Genomic DNA, 26,685 nt, shown 5'->3' on the forward strand with positions numbered 1-26,685 from the left:
GAATTAGTTTGGGATTCCTCCAGAGGCAAGGCTGGGATCCCACCCATCCCAGATCTGGAACTGGGATGAGAGCGGGATATCCCCAGGAACGGCGCTGGGATACCCCCAAATCACGGCTGGGATTGCCCTGAGACAGCACCAGGATCCCCTGGCATCAGGACTGGCACTCCCCCATCCATCCCAGGGAGCTCAGGGTCACCATGTCCCCAACCAGAGTGGCCCAAGAACCAGCCCGAGCAGCAATCCCTTGGTGACAGGGTGGGGATAGGCTGGGGACAGGCTGGGGACAGGCAGGGGAGGAGGCACAGACCCACCCGTGTCCACTCACAGGTGTATTTTTGGGGCAGGATCCACCCGCCCCTGTCATTGCCATAGAGCTGTACAAGACCTGAGCCCCCCACCATGGGGACAGGGTGGTGACAGGGCTGGGGACAGGCAGGGGATGAGGCACAGACCCACCCGTGTCCACTCACAGGTGTATTTTTGGGGCAGGATCCACCTGCCCCCACCATTGCCTGTACAAGCCCCGAGCCCCCTACCACGGGCACGGCCCCGGCACAGCGGGGGAACAACATGAACAATATTAACAGCAAATCTGGGGGGGCTCGGGGGGCACGGGGGGCTCAGCCAAAGGGACCCTTGACGTTCTTGGGCTGGAAGAGCGGCTGCTCCATGGGCACAGCCCCCAGGCACTCGGCAGGGCTGCAGTGCCCCGTCTTGCCCGGCTGCCCCGTGGCACCGGGAGGGCCGGGGATGCCGGGGATGCCCTGCTGCCCCACGGGGCCCGGGGGACCCATCTTGCCGTAGCCTGGTGGCCCTTGGGGACCTGGAAGAGATGGAGTGAAAGAAAAGTGGGGTGACACGGTGAGGGGGTGGCAGCAAAGGTCAGAGTGGGACTGGGGGCCAGGCAGAGGGAGGGGGCTCACCTGGGGGTCCCGGGGGGCCGCTGTCCCCCATCAGCCCCACGCCCTTCTCGCCTTTCTCTCCTTTGGCACCCGGCTCACCTGGCGGAGAGGTGGAGGGAGAGGAAGGGTGAGAACCTGGGACAGCCACAGGATCCCAGTGCCAGGGACACCGGGAACAGCCCAGGGACACTGGGAATGAACTGGGGACACTGGGAACAGCCCAGGAGCACTGGGAACATTCTGGGGACACCGGGAACACCGCAGGGACACTGGGAATGCCCCAGGGACACCGGGAAGGCCCCGGGGACACCGGGAAGGTGCTGCGGACTTTGGGAACACCCCAGGAGCACTGGGAAGATGATGGGGACACTGGGAACACCACAGAGACATTGAGAACATCTTGGGGACACCGGGAACACTGCAGGGACAGTGAGAATGCCCAAGGGACATCGAGAACATGATGGGGACACTGGTAACATGCTGGGGACACTGGGAGCACCCAGAGACACTTGGAACACTCCAGGGACATTGAGAACATGATGGAGACAATGGGAACACCCCAGGGACACTGAGAAATATCCCAGGGACATGGGGAAGGTCCCGGGAACACTGGAAACACCCCAGGGACATCAAGAACACGATGGGGACACTGGGAACAGCCCAGGAGCACTGGGAACATCCTGGGGACACCGGGAACACCCCAGGGACACCAGGAACACCCCAGGGACATCGAGAACATGATGGGGACACCAGGAAATTTTTGGGGACACCAGGAACACCACAGGGACTCCGGTGACGCCCCGGGGAGCAGCGCGTACCCCGCATGCCCGGCACGCCCTGCCGCCCCTCTCTGCCGATCTGCCCCGGCAGCCCCGGGGAGCCGGGGGGTCCCGGCCGGCCGGGCAGCCCGTCCTTGCCGGGGGGACCGGGCCTGCCCGGGGACGCCACCATCTCCACCGGGAAGTGCAGCCGGGAGGTGTAATACGCCATCCGCTCTACGGGGACAAAAACGGGGACAAAAACCGAGCTCAGACGGCGGGGACACGGCGGGGACAGGGTGGGGACACGGGGAGGGTCACCACCCCCCCCCCCCCCCGTTACCATCAAACATCTTGTTCAGCTCCTGGCGGATGAAGCGCTTGACCTCGTCGTAATTGACCACGTCTCCCTGTGGGGACACGAGGGGACACGCCAGGGGCACAGGAGGGGACACGCGAGGGGACACAGGAGGGGACAGGTGAGGGGACACGAGGGGACACGGCCACCAGGCCCGCCACAGGGACATCGTCCTGCCCCCCAGCAGGGCCACCCACTGTCCTTACCATGATGCCCGGGGGTCCCGGCAGGCCGGGGCTGCCCGCGGGGCCCGGCGAGCCCGGGGGTCCCCTCTCCCCCGCGGGTCCCCGCGGCCCCACCAGCCCCATGGAGCCGCTTTTGCCCGGCCCCCCGGGCATTCCAGCTCTGCCCTTCTCCCCGGGGTAGCCGCGCTCGCCCGGAGCTCCAGCGTCACCCTGTGGATGGGAAAGGTCAGTCCTGGTGTGCCGGGACAGCTGTGGTGGCCGTGGTGGCACTGCCAGGTGTCACAGCCTCACCTTCTGTCCGGCTGGGCCCGCAATGCCCGGTTTTCCTGGGGGTCCCTGGAAAACAGGAGCAGTGTGACAGGGGTGTGACCCCACCCATGCCAGGGGGTGACAAAATCTGTGTCCAGCAGGGCAGAAAGGCTCCAGAGAACCCTGCTCACCTCCTTCCCAATGGGTCCGTCCGGTCCCTGCTCTCCCTACGGGGACAAAGAGGGGCAGCGTGAGGTGGTGACACCACGGGGCCACCCCCGAGGTCCCCACGCTCCAGGGTACAGGGTCCTGCTGTGCTCACCGGTGGTCCTGGGTGTCCCGGGGGTCCCGGCTGTCCTGGCATTCCTGGCAGACCCCGCTCGCCCACGGAGCCACGCTCACCCTTCAGCCCCTGTGGGGAGGAGGGACCGGGAGCACCGGGATCAGGGGGTCCCAAACCCCCAAATCCCCACCCCCAAAGCCCCTGCAGGGAGGAGGGACCAGGAGCACCAGGAGCACCAGGATCAGGGGGTCCCAAACCCCCAAAGCTCCAGCCCTGGCTGTACTCACCACCCCAGCCAGGCCAGCGGGCCCCGGCTGTCCTGGGCTGCCAGGGGGACCCTGGGGACAGAGACAGGGGGGTCAGCTGGGGGTCACAGGTGGTGTCCCCAAGGGATCCCCCCATGATGGGGGCAGCAACTTACGATGAGCCCTGGGGGTCCCTGCCGGCCTTGGGGTCCCATGGGTCCGGGGTCACCCTGAGGAAGGCAAGGTGAGGATGAGGAGGAAGAGGGGATGGTGACAAGGGGGTGCCCGGGGTCACCCAGGCCTCGCTCACCTCAGCTCCCGGCCGGCCCGTGCTGCCCGGGGGGCCGGGTTTGCCACAGTCACCCTAAAAGGAGAAGGGACAGTGAGGGGAGTCCTGGCCAGGCCTGAGGTCCCTGTGGATGTCACCAGGCAGTATCACCAGCGCTCACCTTCGGTCCTGGCAGCCCTGGGTGTCCTGTCTTGCCCTTGAAGCCCTGGAGAGAGAAAAGAGCTGGGTGGGGGTGCCAAGGTGATGCCCGGTGACCCTGACCCTGCAGTGCTGGTCCAGGGCCACCACCCTCAGCTCGGTGTCAGCAGGAACATGACAGGGGACAGTCCTGGCTCAGGGGAGCCTGGCTTGGCTGAAGGGACATGCCAGGCACGGAGCACTAGCGAGAGGTGACAAGGAGGGCTGTCACTCACCGGAGGACCCATCATCCCTGGTGGCCCGGGGGGACCGGGGTCACCCTGGGGACAGAGAGAGACAGGGGTTGGGGGTGTCCTGGGGGGTGCAGGGTGGCTGCTCCCCACCCAAACCCAGCCTCACCCTCAGCCCTGGCTTGCCATCCTTGCCATCCAGTCCTTCCAAGCCAGCAGGGCCCTGTGGGGACAAGGTGACAGTGACAGAGGGAGGGTGGCATTGGGGAGCTCTGGGGGTGCCTGAGGGACTTGCTCAGGGCACCCCAGGCCATGGGAACAGATCCCAGGAATGGGAACAGGTCCCTGGGGATGGGAACAGGTCCCTGGGGATGGGAACTGACCCCAGGGAATGGGAACAGGTCTTTGGGGATGGGAACAGGTCCTTGGGAATGGGAATGGGTCCCTGGAGATGGGAACAGGTCCAGGGAATGGGAACAGACCCCAGGGGATGGGAACAGGTCCCTGGGGATGGGATCAGGTCCTTGCAAATAGGAACAGATCCCCGGGAATAGGAAAAGATCCTTGGGAATGGGAACAGATCCCTGGGAGTGGAAACAGACCCCAGGGGATGGGAGCAGGTCCCTGGGGATGGGAACAGGTCCCTGGGGATGGGAACAGCCTCAGGAGCACCTGAGGGTGGCACATGGGGGGGTCATACCTGGATTCCGGGGGGTCCAGGGGGCCCGGGGGGCCCTGGCATCCCCGTGGGGCCCCGCATGCCCTCGCTGCCCTGCAAGAGCCACAGGAGGTCACAGGCAGGGCCACCAAACCCGGTCCCAGCCCGAGGGACAGGCGGGGCCGGCACGGAGCCACTGCCCGGTGGCACCTGCGGCACTCACCTTCTCTGAAGGTGGCACTCACCTTCTCTGCCACAGGCCCTGGTGGCCCGGCTGGACCAACCTTTCCTGGGAAACCAGGAGGGCCCTGAAGAGGAGAGGGGTGCTGAGTGAAGGGGGATCCCAGCCCATAAATCCCGCTCTTTCCCGGCTTGATTTTATGGGATTGATCTGGGGCTGCTCCCTGCTCCTCATCCCACTCGTGTCCCCCTTGTGGAACCCCCTGTCCCCATCCCTGGTGCTGTGGGGACATGGGGACACACAGCCAGGAATGAGATCTATCTCCCAGGGTGCTGGAATTCCCAGAAGGATTTACTCAGAATTCTCAATGGAGTGCACTCAGAATTCCCAGTGGGGTTTACTCAGAATTCCCAGTGGGATTGACTCAGAATTCCCAGTGGGATTTATTCAGACTTCCCAGTGGGATTTACTCACAATTCCCAGCAGGATTTACTCAGAATTCCCAATGGTGTTTACTCAGAATTCCCAATGGGGTTTACTCAGAATTCCTGGTGGGGTTACTCAGAACTCCCAGTGGGGTTTACTCAATTCCCAGTGGGATTTACTCAGAATTCCCAGTGGGATTTACTCAGAATTCCCAGTGGGATTTACTCACCGGTGGTCCCGGGAAGCCAGGCTGGCCCTGGAAACCCTGAGGAGAGACAGGAGCTGAGCTGGACCCCACAGCCCATGGTGAGGGGGGGGCTCCTGGGGGTCCTGTCCCCTTTGGGGACACTCACCTGGTCCCCCTTCTCTCCGGCGCTTCCTGGCAGCCCACGCTCACCCCTGGGACCCTGCAAAGAGATGGGATGGGGTGGTGGGAGCACCCCGAAACCCCCCCAGCCACCCCCCTCCCTCCCCACAGCCCCCGGGGGGGGCACCTACCGCTGGCCCCACGGGACCGGGCAGCCCGTCCACGCCGGGGGGTCCCTGGGAAGGACGGGAATGGGATCAGGTGGAGGCGGATGGGAGGTGCCAGCCCCGGTGCCCACGGAGAGGGGGCACCTGGGGGAGCCCCCGGCCCCACTGCCCCCAGAGCAGGGCCCTGAGGGACTCACCAGCTCCCCTTTCTCGCCGGGGGGACCCACGTAGCCTCGCTCGCCTTTGATGCCCTGCGAGGGGAGGGACAGGGTGGGAATTGGGGCATGGGTGGGATTTGGGGCATGGGAGGGATTTGGGGTACAGGTGGGATTTGGAGCACGGGTGAGATATGGGGTATGGATGTGATTTGGGGCATGGGTGGGATTTGGGGCATAGGTGGAATTTGGGGTACGGGTGGGATTTGGGATATGGGAGGAATTTGGGGTATGGGTGGGATATAGAGCATGGGTGGGATTTGGGGTACAGGTGGGATATGGGGTATGGATAGGATATGGGGCATTGGATGGGACATGGGGCACAGGTGGGATTTGGGGCATGGATGGGATTTGGGACATGGGTGGGATTTGGGGTACAGGTGGGATATGGGGCAGGGATGGGATATGGGGCATGAACAGGACTTGCCACATGGGTGGGATTTGGGGCAGGGGTGGGATTTGAGGCCGGGTTGGGGCATGGGGGCTGGCAGGGGCTGCCTGGTCCCCCAGCACTCACAGGAAGGCCGGGGGGCCCCGTGGCCCCGGGGTATCCAGGTTGTCCTGGAGGTCCCTGTGTGTGAGGATGACATTGAAGCACCTGCAGCGCCCCGGCCAGGTGCCACCCCCACGGGCCACCAGTGTCCCCTGTCCCCTGGTCCCACAGCACTCACCGGCTCCCCCTTGGCTCCAGCCAGCCCGGCAGGGCCACGCTCCCCTTGCAGACCCTTGGTGGGGAGAAGAGAGGAGATGCAGGAGGGTCCTCCCAGAGCCCCTCCCAGGGCTGTGCCCACCTGGCAGCAGGACCTGGGCACAGCCCGTGGGCTCGGTGACCTCTGCCAGCCTGCTGGGACCTGCCTGGGCTCCCTCCACCCCTGCGGGCACCGGGGTGGGTGCCCAGGCGTGGTGGGGACGCTCAAACCCTGATGCCATGGAAATGCCAGCCCTGGGGGGGCTGTGTGGGGTGCCCAGGTCTGGCTGCAGCCCTCAGCTCCAGCCTGGTGCCCCCCGTCCTCCCAGGGTGACACAGGGACAGCCTGGGGCGCCACGGGGTGGGTTAGTGGGGTGATGTGGCACCGAGGGGACAGAGAAGGACAGGACACGCTGGCACACCGCAGAGCACGGCCCACAGAGAGCCCCTGAGGGGGCCTGGGGTGACGGTGACATTAGTGGACGAGGGGACACGAGCAGGAGCGCGGGATCCTCCGAGAGCCGCCGGCACAGCCCCGCCACCAGCTCCTGTGGGCAGTGAGCAGGGGGCAGCAGGAGGGTGGAGATGGAGGTGGAGGGGAGGATGAGGATGGAGATGAAGATGGAGATGGAGGTGAGGATGAAGATGAAGATGGAGATGGTGGTGAGGATGAAGATGGAGATGAAGATGGAGATGGTGGTGAGGATGAAGATGGAGATGAAGATGGAGATGGAGGTGGAGGCTGAGTGACCACACAGGAGTGACCAGAGGAGGAGCTCAGGCCGCACACGGGATCCTCCTGGTGTCCCTGGTGGCCATCAGGGGAGCTGTGACAGGGTCACCTGGCCCAGGTGGCACCTCCCTGGAGCCACACCAGCTCCCGCGGTGCCGAGGGGACCCAGCAGGTGGCGAGTGCCACCACCAGGTCCCTGAGCTGAGGAAGATCATCCCCAAATCATCCCAGACAAATCCGGGCCCGCCGGGACCCCCTGCTTTGGGATGGAGGAGCGGGAATGGTGGGATGGAGATGGAGTGGAAGGGGAGGCGCAGCTGTGCTGGGCTGTCCCCAGCAGGGACAGGGACAGGGGACACAGCCAAACCAAGCGGCAGCGACACAAGGGGCACAGAGCGGAGCCGTGCTGGGTTCTTACGGGCAGTCCGGGGGCGCCCGGCGTTCCGGGAAAGCCTGGGGGGCCCTGAGGGGAGAAACAGGGAGGTCACAGCTTGGAAAAGGAGCTGGGGAGCCTGGCCTGAGCCCTGGGGGTGCCACAGAGCTCCTGCTCCACCTCCGGGCTGGCAGCAGCGTCACCTCCTTCTCCAGCCTCCCTGGGGACATCCGTGGGGACATCCGTGCCGTGCCATGTCACACCTCACCACGGCCATGGCCCTCTGCCTCAGGGCAGGGTGCCAGGTGCCTTTGGCAACCTTTGCTTTGAGGGGCTCTGAGCCCCCCAGACCCCCCCAGCCCGGGTAGGGGTACTCACAATGGGTCCAGGTGGTCCTGGGGGTCCACGCAGCCCTGGGGAGCCCTGAGGTGGGGATGGAGGTGCCAGGTGTGACCACCGAGGTGGGCACAGCACCACGGGACGTGGCACAGCACCCAGGAAGGGCTGGGCTGGCAGGGAGGATGGCTCGGGGCTCACCCACCTGCTCTCCTCGCTCTCCTGGCATCCCCGGCGCTCCCGGCAGCCCGGGGTGACCCGCGCAGTCAGGGCTGTCACCCTGCGGAGGGTGGGGACACGTCAGCACACCGAGGTGGCGCTGCCACCCACGCTGAGCCCTGCCAAGCCCCCCCAAAGCCCCCACGGTGCTGGGTGCCCGGCAGGGGCCGTCCCTGGGCACCAGGACTGGTTAAACAATTTAATTCTTGCCACTCACCCGCGCCTCCTCCGCTCGCGGGAACTGCGCAAGGCACTGCAAGAGAGCCCCGGAGTCACCCAGTGCGACAAAGGACCCGCCTGTCCCTCCTCCCTGGCATCCTCCCTGGGGCTGTGCCCACGTTCCCAGAGGGGCCAGTGTCCCCAGAGGGCGGCACTTCCCCCAAATCCCACCAAATCCAATTCCCCGGTGTCGCAGACACGTTTGATGAAAAATCTTTCTGCCAGGATTTTTTTTTTTCTCCTGAGAAGCTGAGAGGCCTCAGGAACAAAATGTAACCAATGGTTATCTGCTGCTGTGGAATGCAACAGGTGCATCTGGGATTGGGCTCATGTGGTTGTTTCTAATTAATGGCCAATCACAGCCCAGCTGGCTCAGACTCTCTGGTCAGTCACAAGATTTTATTATCATTCTTTTCTATTCCTTGCTAGCCTTCTGATGAAATCCTTTCTTCAGTTCTTTTGGGATAGTTTTAATATAATATATATCATAAAATAATAAATCAAGCCTTCTGAAACATGGAGTCAAGATTCTCATCTCTTCCCTCGTCCCCATCCCCTTTCTCCCCCTCCACCCCAACTGCCACCAAATCCAATTCCCTGGGACTTGGGGGCGTCTCTCCAACCCCACCCCGCACATCCAGGCACCCAAATCCCCACTCAGAAACTCACCCTGGCACAGTTCTCACTGCCAGGGGCGCCTGGCATGCCCCCATCCCCTTTCTCCCCCTCCACTCCCTCGGGAGCTTCCAGGGCTGCCTGCAGCTGGGCACAGTCCCCGCAGAGAGTCTGGAAAAGGGGGGGAAAAGGGGAGTCAGGGGGTGCCCTGAGGGGTCCCCAAAGGCAGGAGGGTGACCCCGTCCCCACCCTCTCACCTTCAGCACCTCGATGTTCCTCTCAGCCATGACGGCCAGAGGTCCCTGGAAGAGAGGGAGGGATGGAGGGAGGGATGGAGGGAGGGATTGTCCCCGCCATGGGGACAGGGGGACATTGCCACGGGAATTGCCACCACCTACCAGGTCTCCAGCTGGTCCAGGCAGTCCGGGCAGGCCGTTGTGTCCTGGCATTCCCTAAATCCCAGGGGAATATTCAAACCCTGCCCTGAAAGCTCAGGATGGGCCCCGCTCCCCTCTCCCAGCGCTCACCTGGCGACCGGGGGCACCGGGCGGCCCGGGGGGACCAGGAGCTCCAGGAGGGCCCTGAAAGACCCCAAAAACCAATCAGAGAGGGGTGAGGGGTGAGGGGTGAGGGGGTGACAGGCATGGCACCGACCTGAGGGCCAGGCTGGGGCTGCCAGGACATCCCAGTCCATAATCCTGGTGCTCCCTGGGGGTGAGAGAATCCCAGAGGGTGGAACGGGGCTGGGGGTGCCCATGAGGGTGGCACGGTGCCAGGGGGGTGACACTCACCGGCATCCCGTTGTAGCTGGGGTCCTGGCGGGGGCTGGAGGGGCAGGAGCACTCGCCAGGGTCTCCCTGTGGGCACAGGGGGTGAGGGCAGGGCGGGTTTGGGGTGGCACGGGGGGCATGGCTCCACCCGGACACCCCCACTCACCTTCTCTCCCTGGGCACCCTTCTCCCCCTGCCAGAGGGAAACAGAGATGGGTGTAAGGGCATTAATTAAGGGCCAATCACAGTTAGGGCAACCCCCAGTGCCCCCCTGTCACAGACACATTTTATGGAAAATCCCTTTCCTTAGGATTTTTCCTCCTGAGAAGCTGAGAGGCCTCAGGAACAAAATGCAAACATTGATTGTCTGCTGCTATGGAATGCAACAGGGGCATCTGGGATTGGGCTCATGTGGTTGTTTCTAATTAATGGCCAATCACAGCCCAGCTGGCTCGGACTCTCTGTCTGAGACACAGGCCTCTGTTATCATTCCTTCTTTTTCTATTCTTAGCCAGCCTTCTGATGAAATCCTTTCTTCTATTCTTCTAGTATAGTTTTAATATATTATATTATATTGTATTGTATTGTATTGTATTGTATTATATTATATATATGTTTTATATAAATTATATATTATATATAATTCTATAATATTATTATAGAATTATATATATTATATGTATTATAATATACATTAAATATATATTATATATATAATATAATACATATTAATATATTATAAAATATATATTATATATAATATAATACATTATATATATTTAATGTAATATATACCATAAAGTAATAAATCAAGCCTTCTCAAACATGGAGTCAGATCCTCGTCTCTTCCCTCATCCTGGGACCCCTGTGAACACGGTCACACCCCCCACACCCCTGGCACCCCCTCCTGGCACCCCCCTCACCTACCGGCTGCCCGCTGGAGCCAGGGAGCCCCCGCTGCCCCTCGGGGCCCTGCGAGGAAGAGGAGGGTGAGGGAAGTGCTTGGCTGCACCAGGATCAAGGTGCCAGCAGGGTGGCACTGCCCACCCCCAGGGCAGGACCTACCGGTGGCCCTGTGACGCTGCTCCCTGGTGGCCCAGGGGGTCCCGTGGCACCTTTGGGACCCGGAGAGCCCTGCAGAGGAAGGACAGCAGGAATGGGGAGCACGGGTGTTGAAGATTGCAATGCAAGATGTTTTCTATTACCATCTGCATGGCAGATTGCCTTGGTCAAGTGGGCAGTTTGCCTTATCTCTCTCTCTGAGTGACCACAGTCACTCCTCTCTGGGAGGGGACACCTGCTGATAACAGCTCTGGAATGTCCCTGCATGGCTGATAAGAACTACAGCATCCCATTGGCAGATGGGAGCCCAGAGGGAGGAGCCAAGCATTCCTACCCGGATAGAATCTGGAGATTTCAAACATTCCTACCTGGATATAATCTGAGATTTCAAATATTCCTACCTGGATATAATCTGAGATTACAAACATTCCTACCTGGATATAATCTGAGATTTCAAACATTCCTACCCAGATATAATCTGGAGATTCTGGAACACCAGCACAGCTTTTCTGCACTGGATTGCCCAGAGGAGCAGCAGCTGCCTCTTGCCCTGGATCTGCAGAGGCAGAGACTGCACCTTTCTCCAGGATCCCTGCTCCAGCAGAACCAGCCCTGGCACTGCAGGAGGGCCGAGCCACAATTCCAATGGTTCTGCTGCCAACAGCCTGACCCACAGGGTGTCAGGCTGGGCTCTGACTCTGGCACTGTTGTTCTAGTGTACTGCATTGTTCATTTTATCCTTTTTATCCTTTTATTTTTTTCTTTTCCCTATTAAAGAACTGTTATTTCCTGCTCCCATATTTTTTGCCTGAGAGCCCCTTAATTTAAAGTTTATAGCAATTCAGAGGGGTGGGGAGGGTTCACATTCTCCATTTCAGGGGAGGCTCCTGCCTTCCTTAGCAGCCTCCTGGCTTTTCCAAACCAAGGCAGCGGGGCACACCGAGGGCTGGGGGACGCTCCCTTACCTTGGCACCTTTCTCTGCTGCCATCCCCGGGGGTCCCTGCGGTCCTGGGGGGCCCTGGGGGCAGGACAGGGTGTTGGTTCCCCCTCCATGGAGGGGACAATGCTGTCCCCAGAGCCACCACGAGGCACACAGAGGGCTGGCAGGGGTGTGACCCCATCAGCCAGGGCTGGGCACCCCAAAAGCCCACCCCAAACTCTACTCACAGGGGGTCCAGGGGGTCCGGGGCTCCCGGGGTCTCCCTGGGGAAAGCAGAGGGTGTGAAAGGCACCAGAGCCACCCAGCAGGGGACAGCAGGGGACAGCACAGGCACCCCAAAACCCACCTGTGGTCCTGGCTGGCTGATCCCCCGAGGTCCTGGCTCACCCTATGGACACAGAGGGGCAGGGAGGTGTCCCCAGAACCCCACTGGGGACACAGAGGGGACACTGAGCTGTCCCCAGCACCCCACCCCTGCACCCCACTCACCTGCAGCCCCTTGGGCCCGGCAGGACCCCGCACCCCCGGCAGCCCCGGCTTGCCCTAAAACACAGCAGGGTCACCCCGAGGGCACGGTGCCAGGGGCTCTGTGGCCATGGGGAGGGGACACTCACGGGTCTGCCAGGCTGCCCGATGCCCGGCGGGCCCTGCTCCCCTTTGGGCCCAGCTTTTCCTGGGATGCCCACGGCTTTTCCCGGGATGCCCTCGGCGTCCGGGAGGTGCCCAAGCATGGCGGGGTGAGGCTCACATGGTTCTCCCTGCAGGGAGGGGACAGGAGAGTGACAGAGGGGTGGGTGGCACTGCAGGGACAGGGTCCAGCTGCCCAGAACTGGGGCTGTCCTCACCTTGTCACCTTTAGGACCGGCTGGTCCCCTGATGCCAGGCTCACCCGCCAGCCCCGGGACACCGGCCATGCCCGGCGTGCCCGGGTCCCCCGGGCTGCCAGCGTCACCCTGGCAAAGAGAGGGGACAAAGGTGGCGTGGGGAGGGAGGGGACACACGACACACAGAGGTCACAGTGCCCTCTGTCACTGCTGAGCCACCCCGAGCCCCTCTGCTCACCTTCTGTCCCTTGTCACCAGCCTCGCCGGGTCTGCCCTGGGGAAACGCAGCAAGGGGTCAGGGTGGGGCATCCCCCCCAAAAACGGGCACGGGGGGCACGGGGGGCACGGGAGGCACTCACCGCTCTGCCCGGGGGGCCAGCAGGACCCCTCTCACCCGGTGGCCCCGGCACTGCCACCACTGTCGCTGTCCCTTGGAGGGCTTGAGGGGTGGGAGGGCACTGCCCGCATTGGTCACCCTGCAGGGGGACATCCTGGCTGGGAGGTGGCCTTGGGGACCTGGACACGGCCCCCTGACCTCTCCAACCCAGATTTCAGCAGGGACAGGGCAGGGACAGGGCAGGGACAGAGCAGGGACAGGGCAGGGACAGGGCAGGGAGAAGGCAGGGACAGAGCAGGGACAGGGCAGGGACAGGGCAGGGACAGAGCAGGGACAGAGCAGGGACAGGGGTGTCCCCAGTGCTGCACCCACCTTCTCTCCCTTGAGCCCCCTCACACCTGGGTCTCCCTTCTCTCCTGGCATTCCCTGCACGGAGAAACCACAGCACAGGTGACACCACGGTCCCCAAAACTCAGCTCTGACACCCCAGACCCACCCCCACAGTGTCCCCACTCACCGGCCTGCCCGTGGGTCCCACATGGCCACTGTCCCCCTGAAACAGAGCAGGGCCAGGATCAGAATTAGGCTCGGGATCAGCCAAGCCTGGGATGTCCAGAGGGGACAGGGGTCACTCACCTTGTCACCCTTGATCCCGGCCAGCTCGGACAGCCCCTCCTGGCCCTGCTGGACACACGTGTGGTCACTGTCCCGGCACCCAGAGCACCCCAGGTTGTCACCCTGCCCAGGTGACAACACCCAGGTCCCAACCCCAGCCCGGGACAGGGGGGTCCCTCCCCGCCGCTCACCGGCAGCCCCGGCTCCCCCTCGAGGCGCAGCGCGGCGAGGACGCGGAGATGATCGCAGGGCTGGCACGAGTCCCCCTGGTGGGGACAGCAGGGGACAGCTCAGGGGCTGCAGTGGCCGAGCAAGGGGTGGCACGGAGGGTCACACACTCACCTTGTCGCCTTTCATGCCCTGGATGCCGGGATCGCCCTGAGAAGGAAAAGCAGGAGATGGGCGCGGGCTCGGTGTCGCCCAGGTGGGGACAAGCCAGCCCAGCCCGTGTCACCTACCCTGTCCCCTTTGGGTCCTGCGGGGCCGGGTGTGTCCTGGGAAGGGGGAAACAGAGGGAACATCAGGGATGCTGAGGTGACACCGCTCTGCCCCCCATCCCCGGGTTCAGACTCACCGAGATCCCGTCCCTGCCGGGCGCTCCGGGCTCCCCCCGCGGCCCCGGCTGGCCGGGAATTCCGGGAATTCCGATGGCACCGAGCATCCCCTCGGTGGGACACGCCTGGCACGGCTCGCCCTGCCCGGTGACAGCAGTGACACAGAGCCTGTGGTGGCCCCCAGGGTGTCCCAGGCAGCCCCAGGGCCGGGGGATGTGCCCGTGGCCACCGTGTCACCGTACCCGTGGTGTCACCGTACCCGTGGTGTCACTGTGTGTCACCGTACCCACCCCGTCACTGCACCCACCTTGTCTCCTTTCGGCCCCAGTGCTCCGGGGGGACCCTGCAGGAGCAAAGCGGGGACGGGGCTGCTCCAGGGAGGCCACGCTGTGCCCCAGCAGTGCCACCCTGCACCCTCAGCTGGCCACCAGCCCCGTCATGGGTGATCCCGGCCCCGAGCAACGCTCCCGGTTTTCCCAAAGCTCCCTCTTTTCCCAAAGCCCTCTTGGCTCCTGGTTTTCCAAAGCCCTCTCGACTCCCACTTTTCCCAAAGCCCTCTTGGCTCAGCTCCCACTTTTCCCAAAGCCCTCTCAGCTCCCACTTTTCCAAAGTCCTCATGGCTCCTCTCCTGCTTTTCCCAGAGCCCTCTCAGCTCCCATTTTTCCAAAATCCTCTCAGCTCCTGCTTTTCCCAAAGCCCTCTCAGCTCCCTCATTTCCCAGAGCCCTCTCAGCTCCCGCTTTTCCCAAATCCCTCTCAGCTCCCACTTTTCCCAAGTCCTCTCAGCTCCCTCATTTCCCAAAGCCCTCTCAGCTCCTGGGCTCTGATCCCAGCCCCTCTCTGGCCAAGCAGCCCCAACCCCGAGCCAAAAACCCGGCCCTGACCCCGGCTTTGGCTCCTGCCTCTGCTACTCACGGGTGTCCCAGGCGATCCTCCGGGTCCAGGAGCTCCCGGGCTGCCCTGGAGCCAGAGATGGGAAATCCTGAGCTCAGCCAGGGGACACCACAGCCCTGGGTGTGACACCCCTGTCCCCATGGGGGTGACACCACAGCCCTGGGTGTGACACCCCTGTCCCCCCAGGGGTGTCCTGCCCCCCAAGCCAGGTCCTTGGGCCACCCACAGTGGTTGAGGTGCAGCTCAGCTCTGGTGGATCCAGCTCTGGATGGGATTCCCAGCACTGGGGCACACCTGGGACCCCTTTCCCTGCACTCACCTTCTTTCCCTTCGGACCTGGGGGGCCACCAGGGTCACCCTGAAAGGGACAAAGGGAGGTGTTAACCCTGCTGGGGTGCCCTGGCCAGCCAGCTCTGGCTGTGGGGTGGCACCTTGCCCTTCCCATGGCAATGCCCACCGTGGGGACACCACCCTGGCACAGGGCTCCTCACCGGCTTCCCTGGAATGCCAACCCCTGGAGAGCCTGGCATGCCCGGGGGTCCTGGTTCACCAGCCAAACCCTCTGGTCCCACGAGGCCGGGGTCACCCTGCAGGACATTGAGGGGAGGGTGGCCGTGCTGGCAGTGCCACCAGGTGCCCCATGTCCCCCCTGTCACCCCCAAACCCCCCTGGTACCTTCTGTCCCTTGGGTCCCACCACGCAGATCTCTCCGGGCCGGCCCTGCCAGGAGGGGAGTGGGGTCTGAAGGCTCCTGTGGCCAGACCCCCCTGGCCTGGGGGATGCCCAGGGGGTGCCCAGGGGGTGCCCAGGTACCCCCCAGCACTACTCACATCACGCCCAGGGCGCCCGGGCTTGCCCTGCAGGCCCCCGTCACCCTTCTCACCCTTCTGGCCCTGCAGGACAGACAGATGTCACCTCTGGTGTCACCCGTGGTGTCACCCAAGGTTGGTACTGGCAGGTCCTGGCACCTCTGCCACCATCGCAGGTGTCCCTCCTGCCATGCCAGGACCCCCAGGTGGGCTGGACTCACCTTCTGCCCCTCAGTGCCAGCCGGGCCTGGGAGTCCCTGCACAGGAAAAAGGGGACAAAGAGGGTGCCCAGGTGGGCTCGTACAGGTGCCCAGGTGGGCTCCTGATGAGGGTGCCCAGGTGAGCTCCTGCAGGGTGCCCAGGTGGGCTTGGGTGGGTGCCCAAGTGGACTCATGCAGGTACCCAGGTGGGCTCGTGATGAGGGTGCCCAGGTGGGCTCATGAGGGTGCCCAGGTGGGCTCATGCAGGGTCACCTCCTGCTCCTCTCATGCCCACACGGAGCTGGACCTGCAGAGCTGGACCCCCCATCCCATCCCAGGGCAGGGGGACCCCCGCAGTGCCCCCACAGTGCCCCCACAGTGTCCCCACAGTGTCCCTGCAGTGTCCCCACAGTGTCCCCATAGTGTCCCCATAGTGTCCCTGCAGTGCCCCCACAGTGCCCCCACAGTGTCCCCACAGTGTCCCCATAGTGTCCCTGCAGTGTCCCCGCAGTGCCCCCACAGTGTCCCCACAGTGTCCCCACAGTGTCCCCGCAGTGTCCCCATAGTGCCCCCACAGTGTCCCCACAGTGTCCCTGCAGTGCCCCCACAGTGCCCCCACAGTGTCCCCACAGTGTCCCTGCAGTGTCCCCACAGTGTCCCCACAGTGTCCCCACAGTGTCCCTGCAGTGTCCCCACAGTGTCCCTGCAGTGTTCCCACAGTGTCCCCACAGTGTCCCCACAGTGTCCCCGCAGTGCCCCCACAGTGCCCCCACAGTGTCCCCACAGTGTCCCCGCAGTGCCCCCACAGTGTCCCCACAGTGTCCCCACAGTGTCCCCACAGTGTCCCCGCAGTGCCCCCACAGTGTCCCCACAGTGTCCCTGCAGTGTCCCCACAGTGTCCCCGCAGTGTCCCCGCAGTGTCCCCGCAATGCCCCCATAGTGTCCCTGCAGTGTCCCCACAGTGTCCCTGCAGTGTCCCCACAGTGTCCCTGCAGTGTTCCCACAGTGTCCCCACAGTGTCCCCGCAGTGTCCCCGCAATGCCCCCATAGTGTCCCTGCAGTGTCCCCACAGTGTCCCCACAGTGTCCCCATAGTGTCCCCGCAGTGTCCCCGCAGCGTCACTTACCACCTGCCCACGCTGCCCCTTCTCACCCCGCGGCCCCTCGGCACACTGGGAGGAAGAGGAGGAGGAGGAGGAGGAGGTGAGAGGGCAGGGAGGGATGGGGAGCGGCTTTGGGGAGGGTTTGGGGGGGTCTCACCTGCACGGGGCCATCGGGGTGGGTGCGCACACAGTCCATGCCCTGCGGAGGGGGGAGGTGGCTCAGGGACAGGGTGGGGGCTTTGGGGGCACAGGGGCACCCCCAGGGCATCCCTGTGTGCCAGGGAGCCAGCAGGAGGGGACAGGCAGGACAGGGACACCGGGGACACTCACACGGTCACCCTTCTCCCCTTTGCCACCCGCCGTGCCAGGGAGGCCCCGCTCGCCCTTGGTGCCCTGCAAGAGAGGGAGGGAGGGAGGGGGGCAAAGGGGCACGGGGTGGGTGAAAAACGGGCACAGGGTGGGGGAAAAATGGGCACAGGGTGGGTGAAAAATGGGCACAGGGTGGGGGACAAACGGGCACAGGATGAGTGACAAACGGGCACAGGGAGGGTGAAAAATGGGCACAGGGTGGGTGAAAAATGGGCACAAGGAGGGGGACAAATAGGCACAGGGTGGGGGACAAGGGGGCACAGGGTGAGTGACAAACGAAGGGGCACAGGGTGGGTGAAAAACGGGCGCAGGGAGGGTGACAGACACAGGGTGGGGGACAAACAGGTACAGGGTGGGGGACAAACAGACACAGGGTGGGGGACAAACAGGTACAGGGTGGGGGACAAACAGACACAGGGAGGGGGACAAGTGGGCACAGGATGGGTGGAAATGGGCACAGGTGACAGACACAGGGCGTCCCCACGTCCCCGTGTGTGCCCACAGCTCCGGGCAGGGATGCTCTGGCACAGCATCCCCACATTCCTGCGGGAGCGCTGGGTGTCCTGGGAGGTGACAAACCAACCTTTGGACCTGGGGGACCGAGGGTGACCTGTGGACACAGGAGAAAGGTGTCCCCCAAGGTGGCAGCAGCAGAGCCCTGAGCCCAGCACAGTCCCCACTGTCCCAGCACTCTGTCCCCAAGTGCCTCCATGGGACATGAGGTGTCCCAATGGCTGCCACCCCCTGCCGTCCCCCCCAAACCCCAGCCAGAGGTTGCTGTAGGAATGGGGCCACATCTGGAAAGGATCAGCGGCCTTCCAGATGTTGTAGGGCCTGGAGAAACTGTGGGGTCATGGGGGGCTGGTGACAGCACCCCGGTGGCTTTTGCCACCCCCAGGTCACAGCCCAGCCTGGCCAGCTCCGGGTCCCCATGGCCGGTGCCACACTCACATTTCCTGGTGCCACCTGGGGCGAGCAGGGAGGGCACTGGAAGAGACAGGGATGGGAGCTTGGGGCAGCTGCACGCACTGCCCCTGGCACCCCAAACACCAGGCACCCCAAATGCCAGAGCACCCAAAGACCAAGAGCACCCCTAAACCCCACAGCGCCCCTAAACCCCACAGAACTCCAAAACTCCACAATGCCCTAAACCCCACAACAATCCAAACCCCACATCACCCCCAAACCCCAGAGCACCCCTAACCCCACAGAACTCCAAAACTCCACAATGCCCCAAACCCCATAACACCCCAAAACCCCACAGCACCCTCAAACTCCACAGCAACCCCAAACCCCACAGCACTTCCAAACCCCACAGCACCCAAAACTCCACAATGCCCCAAAACCCCACAGCAGCCAAAACCCACAGCACCCAAAACCCCACAGCAGCCAAAACCCCACAGCACCCCAAACCCCACAGCACTCCCAAAACCCCCGTGAACCAAAACCCCAGAGCTCCCTAAACCCCAGAGCATCCAAAACATCACAGCACCCCCAAAACCCCAGAGCGCTCCAACCCAGAGCACCCCAAACCCAGAGCACCCCTAACCCCACAGCATCCACGGGACTGGGGACACCCATGGGACTGGGGACAGGCAGGATGTGGCTCTGTCCCCAAGACCTCCAGCCCCCTCGATGGAGTGACAAAATGATCTTTGTCTCCTTAAAAAAGCTCAGAAATTTCTCTCCTTAATTAGTTGAAAAGACACCTCATAGGACTTGGGGGACTTCACCTCAAACTTAAGGATGGCCAATTGGACAGAAACCAAAAAACTGCCTGAGCAATTTACTAGAAAAAGAAGAGAACAAAGACACTAATTGCTTTTGTGAGGTGTTTTACCAAGAGCAAGAACCTTTTGCACCTGGCTCGGTTTTTCTCTGTAAAGAATTATTTTATTTTGCCTTTTACTAAAACTTTTTTGTTTCCACCACTCCCACAGAAGCCACCCTGATGATTTTATACCTTCTAATTTAGCTGAGCTATCTTGGGTGTGAAATAGATCTCCAAGAGCTTATGAGACCATGTATCACCCCCCACCCTGATCTGCACCCTGGGACCATCACCACGGGGATGAGGCATCCCAGAAACATTCAGGGATGAGGAACAGGAGCTCTGGAGATCTGCACCCACCCCGGTCTGCACCCTGGGACATCCCCGTGGTGGGATGAGGGATCCCAGAAACATTCAGGGATGAGGAACAGGAGCTCTGGAGACATTTCCCAGCTCTGGCAGTGCTCTGGAGTCGCTCAGAGGGAACAAAGAGGCCCTTGGCCAGAGCTGGGATGGCTCCAGCAGCAGCACGGAGCCAGTGGGGCCTCAATCCCTGCTCAGGGGGAGCAGAGCAGCCGCTCCTCACGGCGTCCCTGCAGCGCTGGGAGATCCCAGATTGGCAGGGACAGAGGCAGCCAGGGTGTGGGACAGAGGGTGGCACCGTGGGTGGCACTGGAAGGGGAGCAGGGCTGGCACACGCTCACCTTGTCCTTGGCATCATCCCTCAGGCTGCTCCTTCCCGAGGCTCTGCCCGGCTCCTGCAGGGAGGGAAGAGCTGGTGCTGGCACCTGCCTGGAGCATCCCAGCCCTGTCCGTGAATCCTGGGTTTGTCCTGCTCGGGAAGCCAGGGAGGAGGAGGAGGCACCTTCCTGTCCCTCAGCCCCTCGGGTCACACACACCTCCCTGCCCAGGTGGGACCGGGACCTCCCTGCCCAGGTGGGACCTTCCTGTCCCTTGTCCCCTCAGGTCACAGACACCTCCCTCTCTCCCTCCCTCCCTCCCCAGCCTCAAATTGGGTGGAAAAAGTAAGGAAGGATTTTCCAGGGGCTGGAGCAAGGTGGCTGCACCGGCCAGGTATGGGATGGGGATGGGGATGGGGACTGGGATAGGAACGGGGATGGAAACAGGGATGGGGACTGGGATGGAGATGGAGATGGGATGGGATGGGATGGGATGGGATGGGATGGGATGGGATGGGATGGGATGGGATGGGATGGGATGGGATGGGATGGGATGGGATGGGATGGGATGGGGACTGGGATGGGATGGGATGGGATGGGATGGGATGGGATGGGATGGGATGGGATGGGATGGGATGGGATGGGATGGGATGGGATGGGATGGGGACTGGGATGGGATGGGATGGGGATTGGCTTGGGGATGGACTGGGATAGGGATGGGGACTGGGAATGGGGACTGGGATGGGACTGGGATGGAGATAGGAACGGACATAGGAATGGGGATGGGGACTGGGATGAGATTGGTGATGGAGATGGAGCTGAGCTCGGGGACAGGGACAGGGACAGGATGGGGATCCAGGATGGGGATGGAGATGGGAACAGGGGCCGGGATGGGCACAGGGTGAGGATGGAGACTGGGATGGGGCTGGGGTGGCACTGGCAGAGCTCACGGTGCCCAGTGGCTCCTCCAGGCAGAAGCAGCGGGTGAACACCCTGCCCTCGGGCTGCGGCACCATCTCGATCAGGTTGCTGCTCTGCATCAGCTCCGCTTGCCGGCGGGTCTTGGGCGTTTCTGTCTGGCACTGCAGGGAGACAGCGGGGTCACGGGGAGGCTGCCGGGGGACAGCCAGCTCCTGGGGACGGGCAGCACGAGGCGGTGACACAAAGGGGACAGACCTGCCCTCGCTGCGCCTCAGTTTCCCCTGTGGGGAAAACCCTGAGTGTGGACAGGGCAGCTCCAGGGTCTGCGGCTGGGGTGGGGACACTTAGGGGTGCTCAGGGGTGCTCAGGGTCACTCAGGAGCACTCAGGGGCACTCAGGGGCACTCAGGGGCACTCAGGGACACTCAGTGGCACTCAGGGGCACTCCTGGGCCCTGAGGGACACTCATTGGCACTCAGGGACGCTCAGGAGCACTCAGGAGAGCTCAGTGGCATTCAGGAGCACTCAGGGGCACTCAGGGGCACTCCTGGGCCCTGAGGGACACTCATTGACACTCAGGGATGCTCAGGAGCACTCAGGGATGCTCAGGGGCACTCAGGGGCACTCAGGGACACTCAGTGGCATTCAGGGCACTCACCCCGCTGGCCGAGATCTCGCAGCACCCCTCCTGCCTGGCCAGCTCGGCGTCGCAGTAGATCTGAGCTTGCTGGATGTCAAACTGCAGCAGGACACGGGTGACAGGTCAGGGGTGGCCCTGACACCGCGGGCAGAGCCAGGGGCACTCATTGGCACTCAGGAGCACTCAGGGGCACCCATTGGCACTCAGGGGCAGTCAGGGGCACTCATTGGCACTCCTTGGCACTCATTGGCACTCGGGGGTGCTGACACAGGGGCACTCATTGGCACTCCTTGGCACTCATTGGCACTCATTGGCACTCGGGGGCACTCATTGGCACTCAGTGACACTCATTGGCACTCATTGGCACTCATTGGCACTCATTGGCATTCATTGGCACTCAGTGGCACTCAGGGGCACTCAGTGGCACTCGGGGACATTCATTGGCACTCAGGGGCACTCAGGGGCACTCAGGGGCACTCGGGGACACTCATTGGCACTCAGGGGCACTCATTGGCACTCAGTGGCACTCAGGAGCACTCAGGGGCACTCGGGCACTCGGGCACTCATTGGCACTCAGTGGCACTCAGGAGCACTCATTGGCACTCATTGGCACTCAGGGGCACTCATTGGCACTCATTGGCACTCACTGGCACTCATTGGCACTCATTGGCACTCACTGGCACTCATTGGCACTCAGGGGCACTGACCCCTCCGACTCACCCTGACTGGGGTGCCACGCACGGCGTCCAGCCCCAGGAAGGCGTTGCCCTCGGGTGCCAGGGCTCTCCGCGGCCCCAGCGGCTTGGAGGCGATGGAGGCGCAGTCCAGGTGCACGGACACGGCGTGGCCCTGCACGGCCACCACCACCTTGTGCCAGCGCCCGTCGAACAGCGACGCCACCGCCTTGCCCGCGAAGGTGGCGCTGACGAAGCTGGCACCCGGTGCCCGCGCCTGGAACTCCAGGCTTCTCTCGGGGCCGTGCACGGACAGGGAGAGCTGGGCACAGAGGGGACAGTGGCGCGCTCAGGGACGGCTCCTGCTCATTCCTGGGGCGTCCCCCCATGTCCCCGGGGTGTACCTGGGGGTATCCCTGGCGGTCGGTGACCTGGAAGAGGTACCAGTGCTCCCCGGTGCTGTTCTTCTTCAGCAGCAAGGTGAGGACCAGGGTGAAGGTGGGGGGCAGCCCCCGCGGGAACACCTGCCTGTGGGGACAGCTCTTGGGGTGCTCTGGGGACGGAGCTGGCACCCAGGAGGGTGGCACCCATCCGTAGGGCACTTACAGGTGGTGGCACCATCCCAGCAACCCCAATGGGTCCTGCCATGAGCTGTGCCCACCGGTGGCACCCATCTGTAGGGCACTTACAGGTGGCAGCACCACCCCAACAACCCCCTGTGGGTCCTGCCATGAGCTGTCCCCACCGGTGGCACCCCAGATGGCATCACAGTGGGTTCTGCCCCTCACTGTCACCCCTGCTGGTGTGGCTGCAGCTCTCATCCCAAAATTTTGTCCCAGGGCAGCCAGGAAATGCATCCATCATCCCCAGGGAGGCCCTGGCAGCCTTTCCCAGCTCTCCCACAGCCCATTCAACCACTGGAAATATTTGCTCCGGGCTCCGCTCCGCTCCCAGCCTTGGCTCCGCACCCGCAGCTTTCCAAGCCACTGCTCTGGAGCTGGACCAAGGGATGGGCACTGGGACAGGGCCAGCGGTGCCCTCTGCTCTCCATGGGGCACGGGGACACCCTGACAGGGCGCTGAGGTGCGTGGGCACCCATGGGACCTCACAGCCTGGGCTGTGCCCATCTCCAGACTCCCCAAAGCTGGATTTGGGATGCCCCAGCCAAGAGCAACAGCAGCCTGGATTCTCCACCATCCATCCCGCAGCCATCCAAGGATTTGGCTGCCCAGGCTGGATCTCCTGGCCCTCTGGAGAGCCCCATGCCCGGCACAGCTCTGTGCCAGCCCCGGGGCAATGTGGGGACACGCCACAGCCATTTCCTGCAGGAGCAGCTCCCGAGGACATGGATCTGCTCCCGCCCTGCCACGCTGCACTGTCCCTGCCAGCCCTGGCACCGTGGGCACTGAGGGGACAAGGGCCAGGCCCCGTGTGCCCCCCAGCAGCCCCCCACACACCCGGCAGTGCCTGCTCAGAGCCTCTGGAGCTCGTCCGGACCCCACAGGCTCTGCCAAGAGCAACCACAGAGCAGCCACAGAGCCCTGCTTGCGCAAGGCTTGGCCACCAGCCAGCAGAGCCCTGGCAGCCTGGGGTTTCCTTTCGAGGAGAAAGGTGTTGGGGCAGCCTCGGGGTCCTCAGTGTCCCCAGGGGTGACACGGAGCTGCCTGGCATCCCTGGCACGAGCTAAGGGCAAAGCCCACCCAGTGTCGCAGACATCTTTTATGGAAAATCCTTTCTTTAGGATTGTTCCTCCTGAGAAGCTGAGAGGCCTCAGGAACAAAATGCAAACAATGGTTATCTGCTGCTGTGGGATGCAACAGGTGCATCTGGGATTGGGCTCATGTGGTTGTTTCTAATTAATGGCCAATCACAGCCCAACTGTCTCGGACTCTGAGCCACAAGCCTTTGTTATCATTCTTTCCTATTCTATTCTTAGCCAGCCTTCTGATGAAATCCTTTCTTCTATTCTTTTAGTATAGTTTTAATATAATTTATATCATAAAATAATAAATCAAGCCTTCTCCAACATGGAGTCAGATCCTCGTCTCTTCCCTCATCCTCAGACCCCTGTGAACACCAGCACACCTCAGCTGCATCCAGACCCCAAATTTACACCTGGAGGAGCTTTGGGTCACCTGAGGGTCACTCAGGGCCACCCCACAGGTCACCCAAGGCCACCTGAAAGGTCACCCAGGGTCACTCACTGCGTGGGCTGGACCAGGGGCACAGTGCCCAGGCGCAGCACCACCGGCCCCCGGGCGCTGCGGATCTTCTTGACCGACGAGATCTTCAGCAGGTCGAACCTTTTAACCAGGTTAAAACCTGCAGGATAGAGCAGGGGACATGAGACCTGGCCCTGGCACAGGTGACAGTCCCCAGAGCCCATCCTGGGGTGTCAGAGGATCCCTGAGAGGGCCTTTCCTTACCTGTGACATTCTCGTACTTGTCCCCAACCAGATCCTCGTCCCAGAGCGGCGGGCACAGCTCTCCTGTGAGGCAAACCAGCACATCACTGTCACTGCCGTGTCCCCAGGCACGGTGGGACGAGTAGGGCGGCACTGCACAGAGCTCCCCAAGCCCAGGAGCGTCTGGGGGTGCTGAGGGAGCCAGCCCCAGCTTCCCGAGGCAGCGCTGACCAAGCAAACCCCAATCGCGGGAGTCGGGAGGAGGAGACTGGAGTGCTCCAGGAGCAGCTGGGAGGGGACAGAGCTTCAGAGGGGACAGAGACTGGGAGGGGACAGAGATTGGGAAGGGACAGAGACTGGGAGGGGACAGAGCTTCAGAGGGGACAGAGACTGGGAGGGGACAGAGATTGGGAAGGGACAGAGATTGGGAGGGGACAGAGATTGGGAAGGGACAGAGATTGGGAGGGGACAGAGATTGGGAGGGGACAGAGACTGGGAGGGGACAGAGCATCAGAGGGGACAGAGATTGGGAAGGGACAGAGTATCAGAGGGAACAGAGCATCAAAGGGGACAGAGCTGGCGCTGCTGCCTCCCACAGGTGAAACGCTTTCCCAGCCCTGGCTGCTTTGCCTGCAGACAGCCCCGCGGCTGCAATCAGCGTCAGGAGACTGGGACGGCTGCCAGGGACACCCACAGCGCCATCGACATCTGTCCCTTCCTGCCCCTTCCCGGTGACAGCTCAGAGCCGGTGGCCCTCGGGGACAGGCGCGAGGGTCCAGCCCGAGGCTGAGGAGCAGGAAATGCCGTGTCAGGAGCGGTCACGGGGGTGCTGCTGCTGCTTGCAGGGATAAATCCCAGCCCCGGCAGCACCGAGCCACCTCCAGATGCGCCAGATGTTGGGAGGTGCGAGATAAAGGAGTAAACAAGGGGGGAGGGAAGGATTGGTTTTGTCTCCATGCAGAGCGGCCCTGGAGCAGGATGGGCACCAAAGATTCTCCCACCCCTTCCTAGGATGTTCCTGGGGGTCTCTGACCCCCTCCAGACCCTCCCCACTTCTGTCAGGAGCTTGGCACCACCGTGGCTTGTGGTCCAGGCTGACCAGGGGCCAGCAGCGATGTGGGGACATGCCTGGGCCAATGTCACGGCAGAGAATGTCACAGCCAGGGCAGTGTCCCCTCCCGCCGGCGCTGACATCACCCTCAGCAGGGCAGGGGACACCAAGGAGCCTAAACCACCCCATGCCATCGCTCTGCAGCCTCTCCCAGCCCTGGGAAGGGAAAATCCTGCCTGTCCAACCCTCTGTCCCTTAGGAAAGGCCAGGACACACGAGCCCACACCGTGCCGGGCAGCAGGAGTGGGTGACAGTGACAGTGACAGTGACAGTGACAGTGACAGTGTCAGTGTCCCCTCCCAGGCAGACCCCGCGGGCCGAGCCACCGCTCCACCCCCACCGAGCCTGATGCAACCCCGGTGTCGCTTCCAGCGGCTCCTCCCCCGGGGCCCGGGGCTCATCCCACACCGGGACCCATCCCTGTTCCCGTCCCTGTTTCCATCCCTGTTCCCATCTCTGTTCCCATCCCTTTTCCCATCCTCATTTCCCCATCCCGGTTCCCCCATCCCTGTTCCCTACCCCCGCTCCCATCCCTGTTCCCTATCCCTGCTCCCATCCCTGTTCCCAACCCCATCCCTGTTCCCTGTCCCCATCCCCATTCCCCAATCCCCATTCCCCCATCTCTGTTCCCTATCCCTGCTCCCATCCCTGTTCCCATCCTCTGCCACCATCCCCGTGTCCCCAGCTGCACCTGGACCCCCCCCAGCCCTCCACCACGGTGTGGGTCATGGCCAAACGTCCCTCGGGAGCTCCGTGCATCCTCACCCTGCCCTGTCCTGGCTCACCTGCCCCGCCTGGACCCGGCTCCAGCCGCGCTGTCCCGGCTGTCACCGAGTGTCCCCAGAGTGGCCCAGCCCCATCCATCCCTGCCCATGGCCAGGCTGTGGGGGCGGTGTTGGGGTGTCCCTGGCTGGCTCCCCGCAGCCGGGATCACTCGGATCTGCTCTCCCTGGCCCCCTGCCCACGGGGGATGCTGAGCAAAGCCCAGAGCTCAGTCTGGAGCCACCACTCGAGTCCTGGCACAGCTCACGGTGTTTGTCATCTCTGCCCTGCCACCCCTGGCACTGACCCAGCTGTGGCAGGGACAGAGGAGGAGGGAGGTGGCTCCCAAGCCCCTGCTGGTCCTTACCTTCTGCTGGCAGCAGCTCCATCCCCTGGCAGGCGCTGAGGAGCCCGGCAAGCACCAGGGCCCAGAGACTGCTCATGGTGCCTGTGGCAGAGGCTCAGGGCC

General features: G+C 62.9%; 1 protein-coding gene across 1 annotated transcript; it reads right to left on the reverse strand.

Moving 5' to 3' along the window:
- Nucleotides 1–464: 464 nt before the first annotated feature.
- COL16A1 (collagen type XVI alpha 1 chain) lies at nucleotides 465–26,685 on the reverse strand. The gene is made up of 70 exons (XM_036396988.2): nucleotides 26,584–26,685; nucleotides 24,365–24,427; nucleotides 24,143–24,260; nucleotides 22,343–22,466; nucleotides 21,985–22,260; nucleotides 21,283–21,363; nucleotides 20,655–20,786; nucleotides 19,729–19,782; nucleotides 18,205–18,240; nucleotides 17,837–17,863; nucleotides 17,215–17,277; nucleotides 17,042–17,083; nucleotides 16,909–16,953; nucleotides 15,804–15,839; nucleotides 15,604–15,666; nucleotides 15,449–15,493; nucleotides 15,265–15,360; nucleotides 15,093–15,131; nucleotides 14,795–14,839; nucleotides 14,188–14,223; nucleotides 13,901–14,020; nucleotides 13,785–13,820; nucleotides 13,669–13,704; nucleotides 13,518–13,592; nucleotides 13,348–13,392; nucleotides 13,229–13,264; nucleotides 13,084–13,137; nucleotides 12,734–12,850; nucleotides 12,613–12,648; nucleotides 12,396–12,503; nucleotides 12,165–12,308; nucleotides 12,040–12,093; nucleotides 11,897–11,938; nucleotides 11,778–11,813; nucleotides 11,575–11,628; nucleotides 10,613–10,681; nucleotides 10,475–10,519; nucleotides 9,714–9,740; nucleotides 9,569–9,634; nucleotides 9,432–9,485; nucleotides 9,305–9,358; nucleotides 9,176–9,229; nucleotides 9,035–9,079; nucleotides 8,832–8,948; nucleotides 8,161–8,196; nucleotides 7,930–8,004; nucleotides 7,767–7,811; nucleotides 7,434–7,478; nucleotides 6,266–6,319; nucleotides 6,112–6,165; nucleotides 5,577–5,630; nucleotides 5,404–5,448; nucleotides 5,259–5,312; nucleotides 5,135–5,170; nucleotides 4,544–4,606; nucleotides 4,341–4,412; nucleotides 3,810–3,863; nucleotides 3,686–3,730; nucleotides 3,433–3,477; nucleotides 3,294–3,347; nucleotides 3,160–3,213; nucleotides 3,026–3,076; nucleotides 2,778–2,867; nucleotides 2,647–2,682; nucleotides 2,498–2,542; nucleotides 2,228–2,416; nucleotides 2,007–2,073; nucleotides 1,724–1,900; nucleotides 927–1,004; nucleotides 465–826 (listed from the first exon to the last, which is right to left on the reverse strand). Exons 1-70 carry the CDS (start codon nucleotides 26,657–26,659, stop codon nucleotides 624–626), a joined length of 4,842 nt encoding a protein of 1,613 aa, XP_036252881.1. The 5' UTR covers nucleotides 26,660–26,685; the 3' UTR covers nucleotides 465–623.

Source organism: Molothrus ater, chromosome 24 (assembly GCF_012460135.2).
Source record: "Molothrus ater isolate BHLD 08-10-18 breed brown headed cowbird chromosome 24, BPBGC_Mater_1.1, whole genome shotgun sequence".
In the NCBI taxonomy this organism is placed as follows: domain Eukaryota; kingdom Metazoa; phylum Chordata; class Aves; order Passeriformes; family Icteridae; genus Molothrus; species Molothrus ater.

Excerpts from the sequence above, each read along its gene's own strand:
- COL16A1 (XM_036396988.2), bottom strand. The coding sequence starts at position 26,659 with ATGAGCAGTCTCTGGGCCCTGGTGCTTGCCGGGCTCCTCAGCGCCTGC. Across the intron at positions 15,132-15,264 it reads TTGGCATTCCAGGGAAGCCG|GGTGACCCTGGTGGCCCCCC; the intron begins GTGAGGAGCCCT and ends TGTCCCTTTCAG. Across the intron at positions 8,197-8,831 it reads GCAGTGAGAACTGTGCCAGG|TGCCTTGCGCAGTTCCCGCG; the intron begins GTGAGTTTCTGA and ends GCTCTCTTGCAG.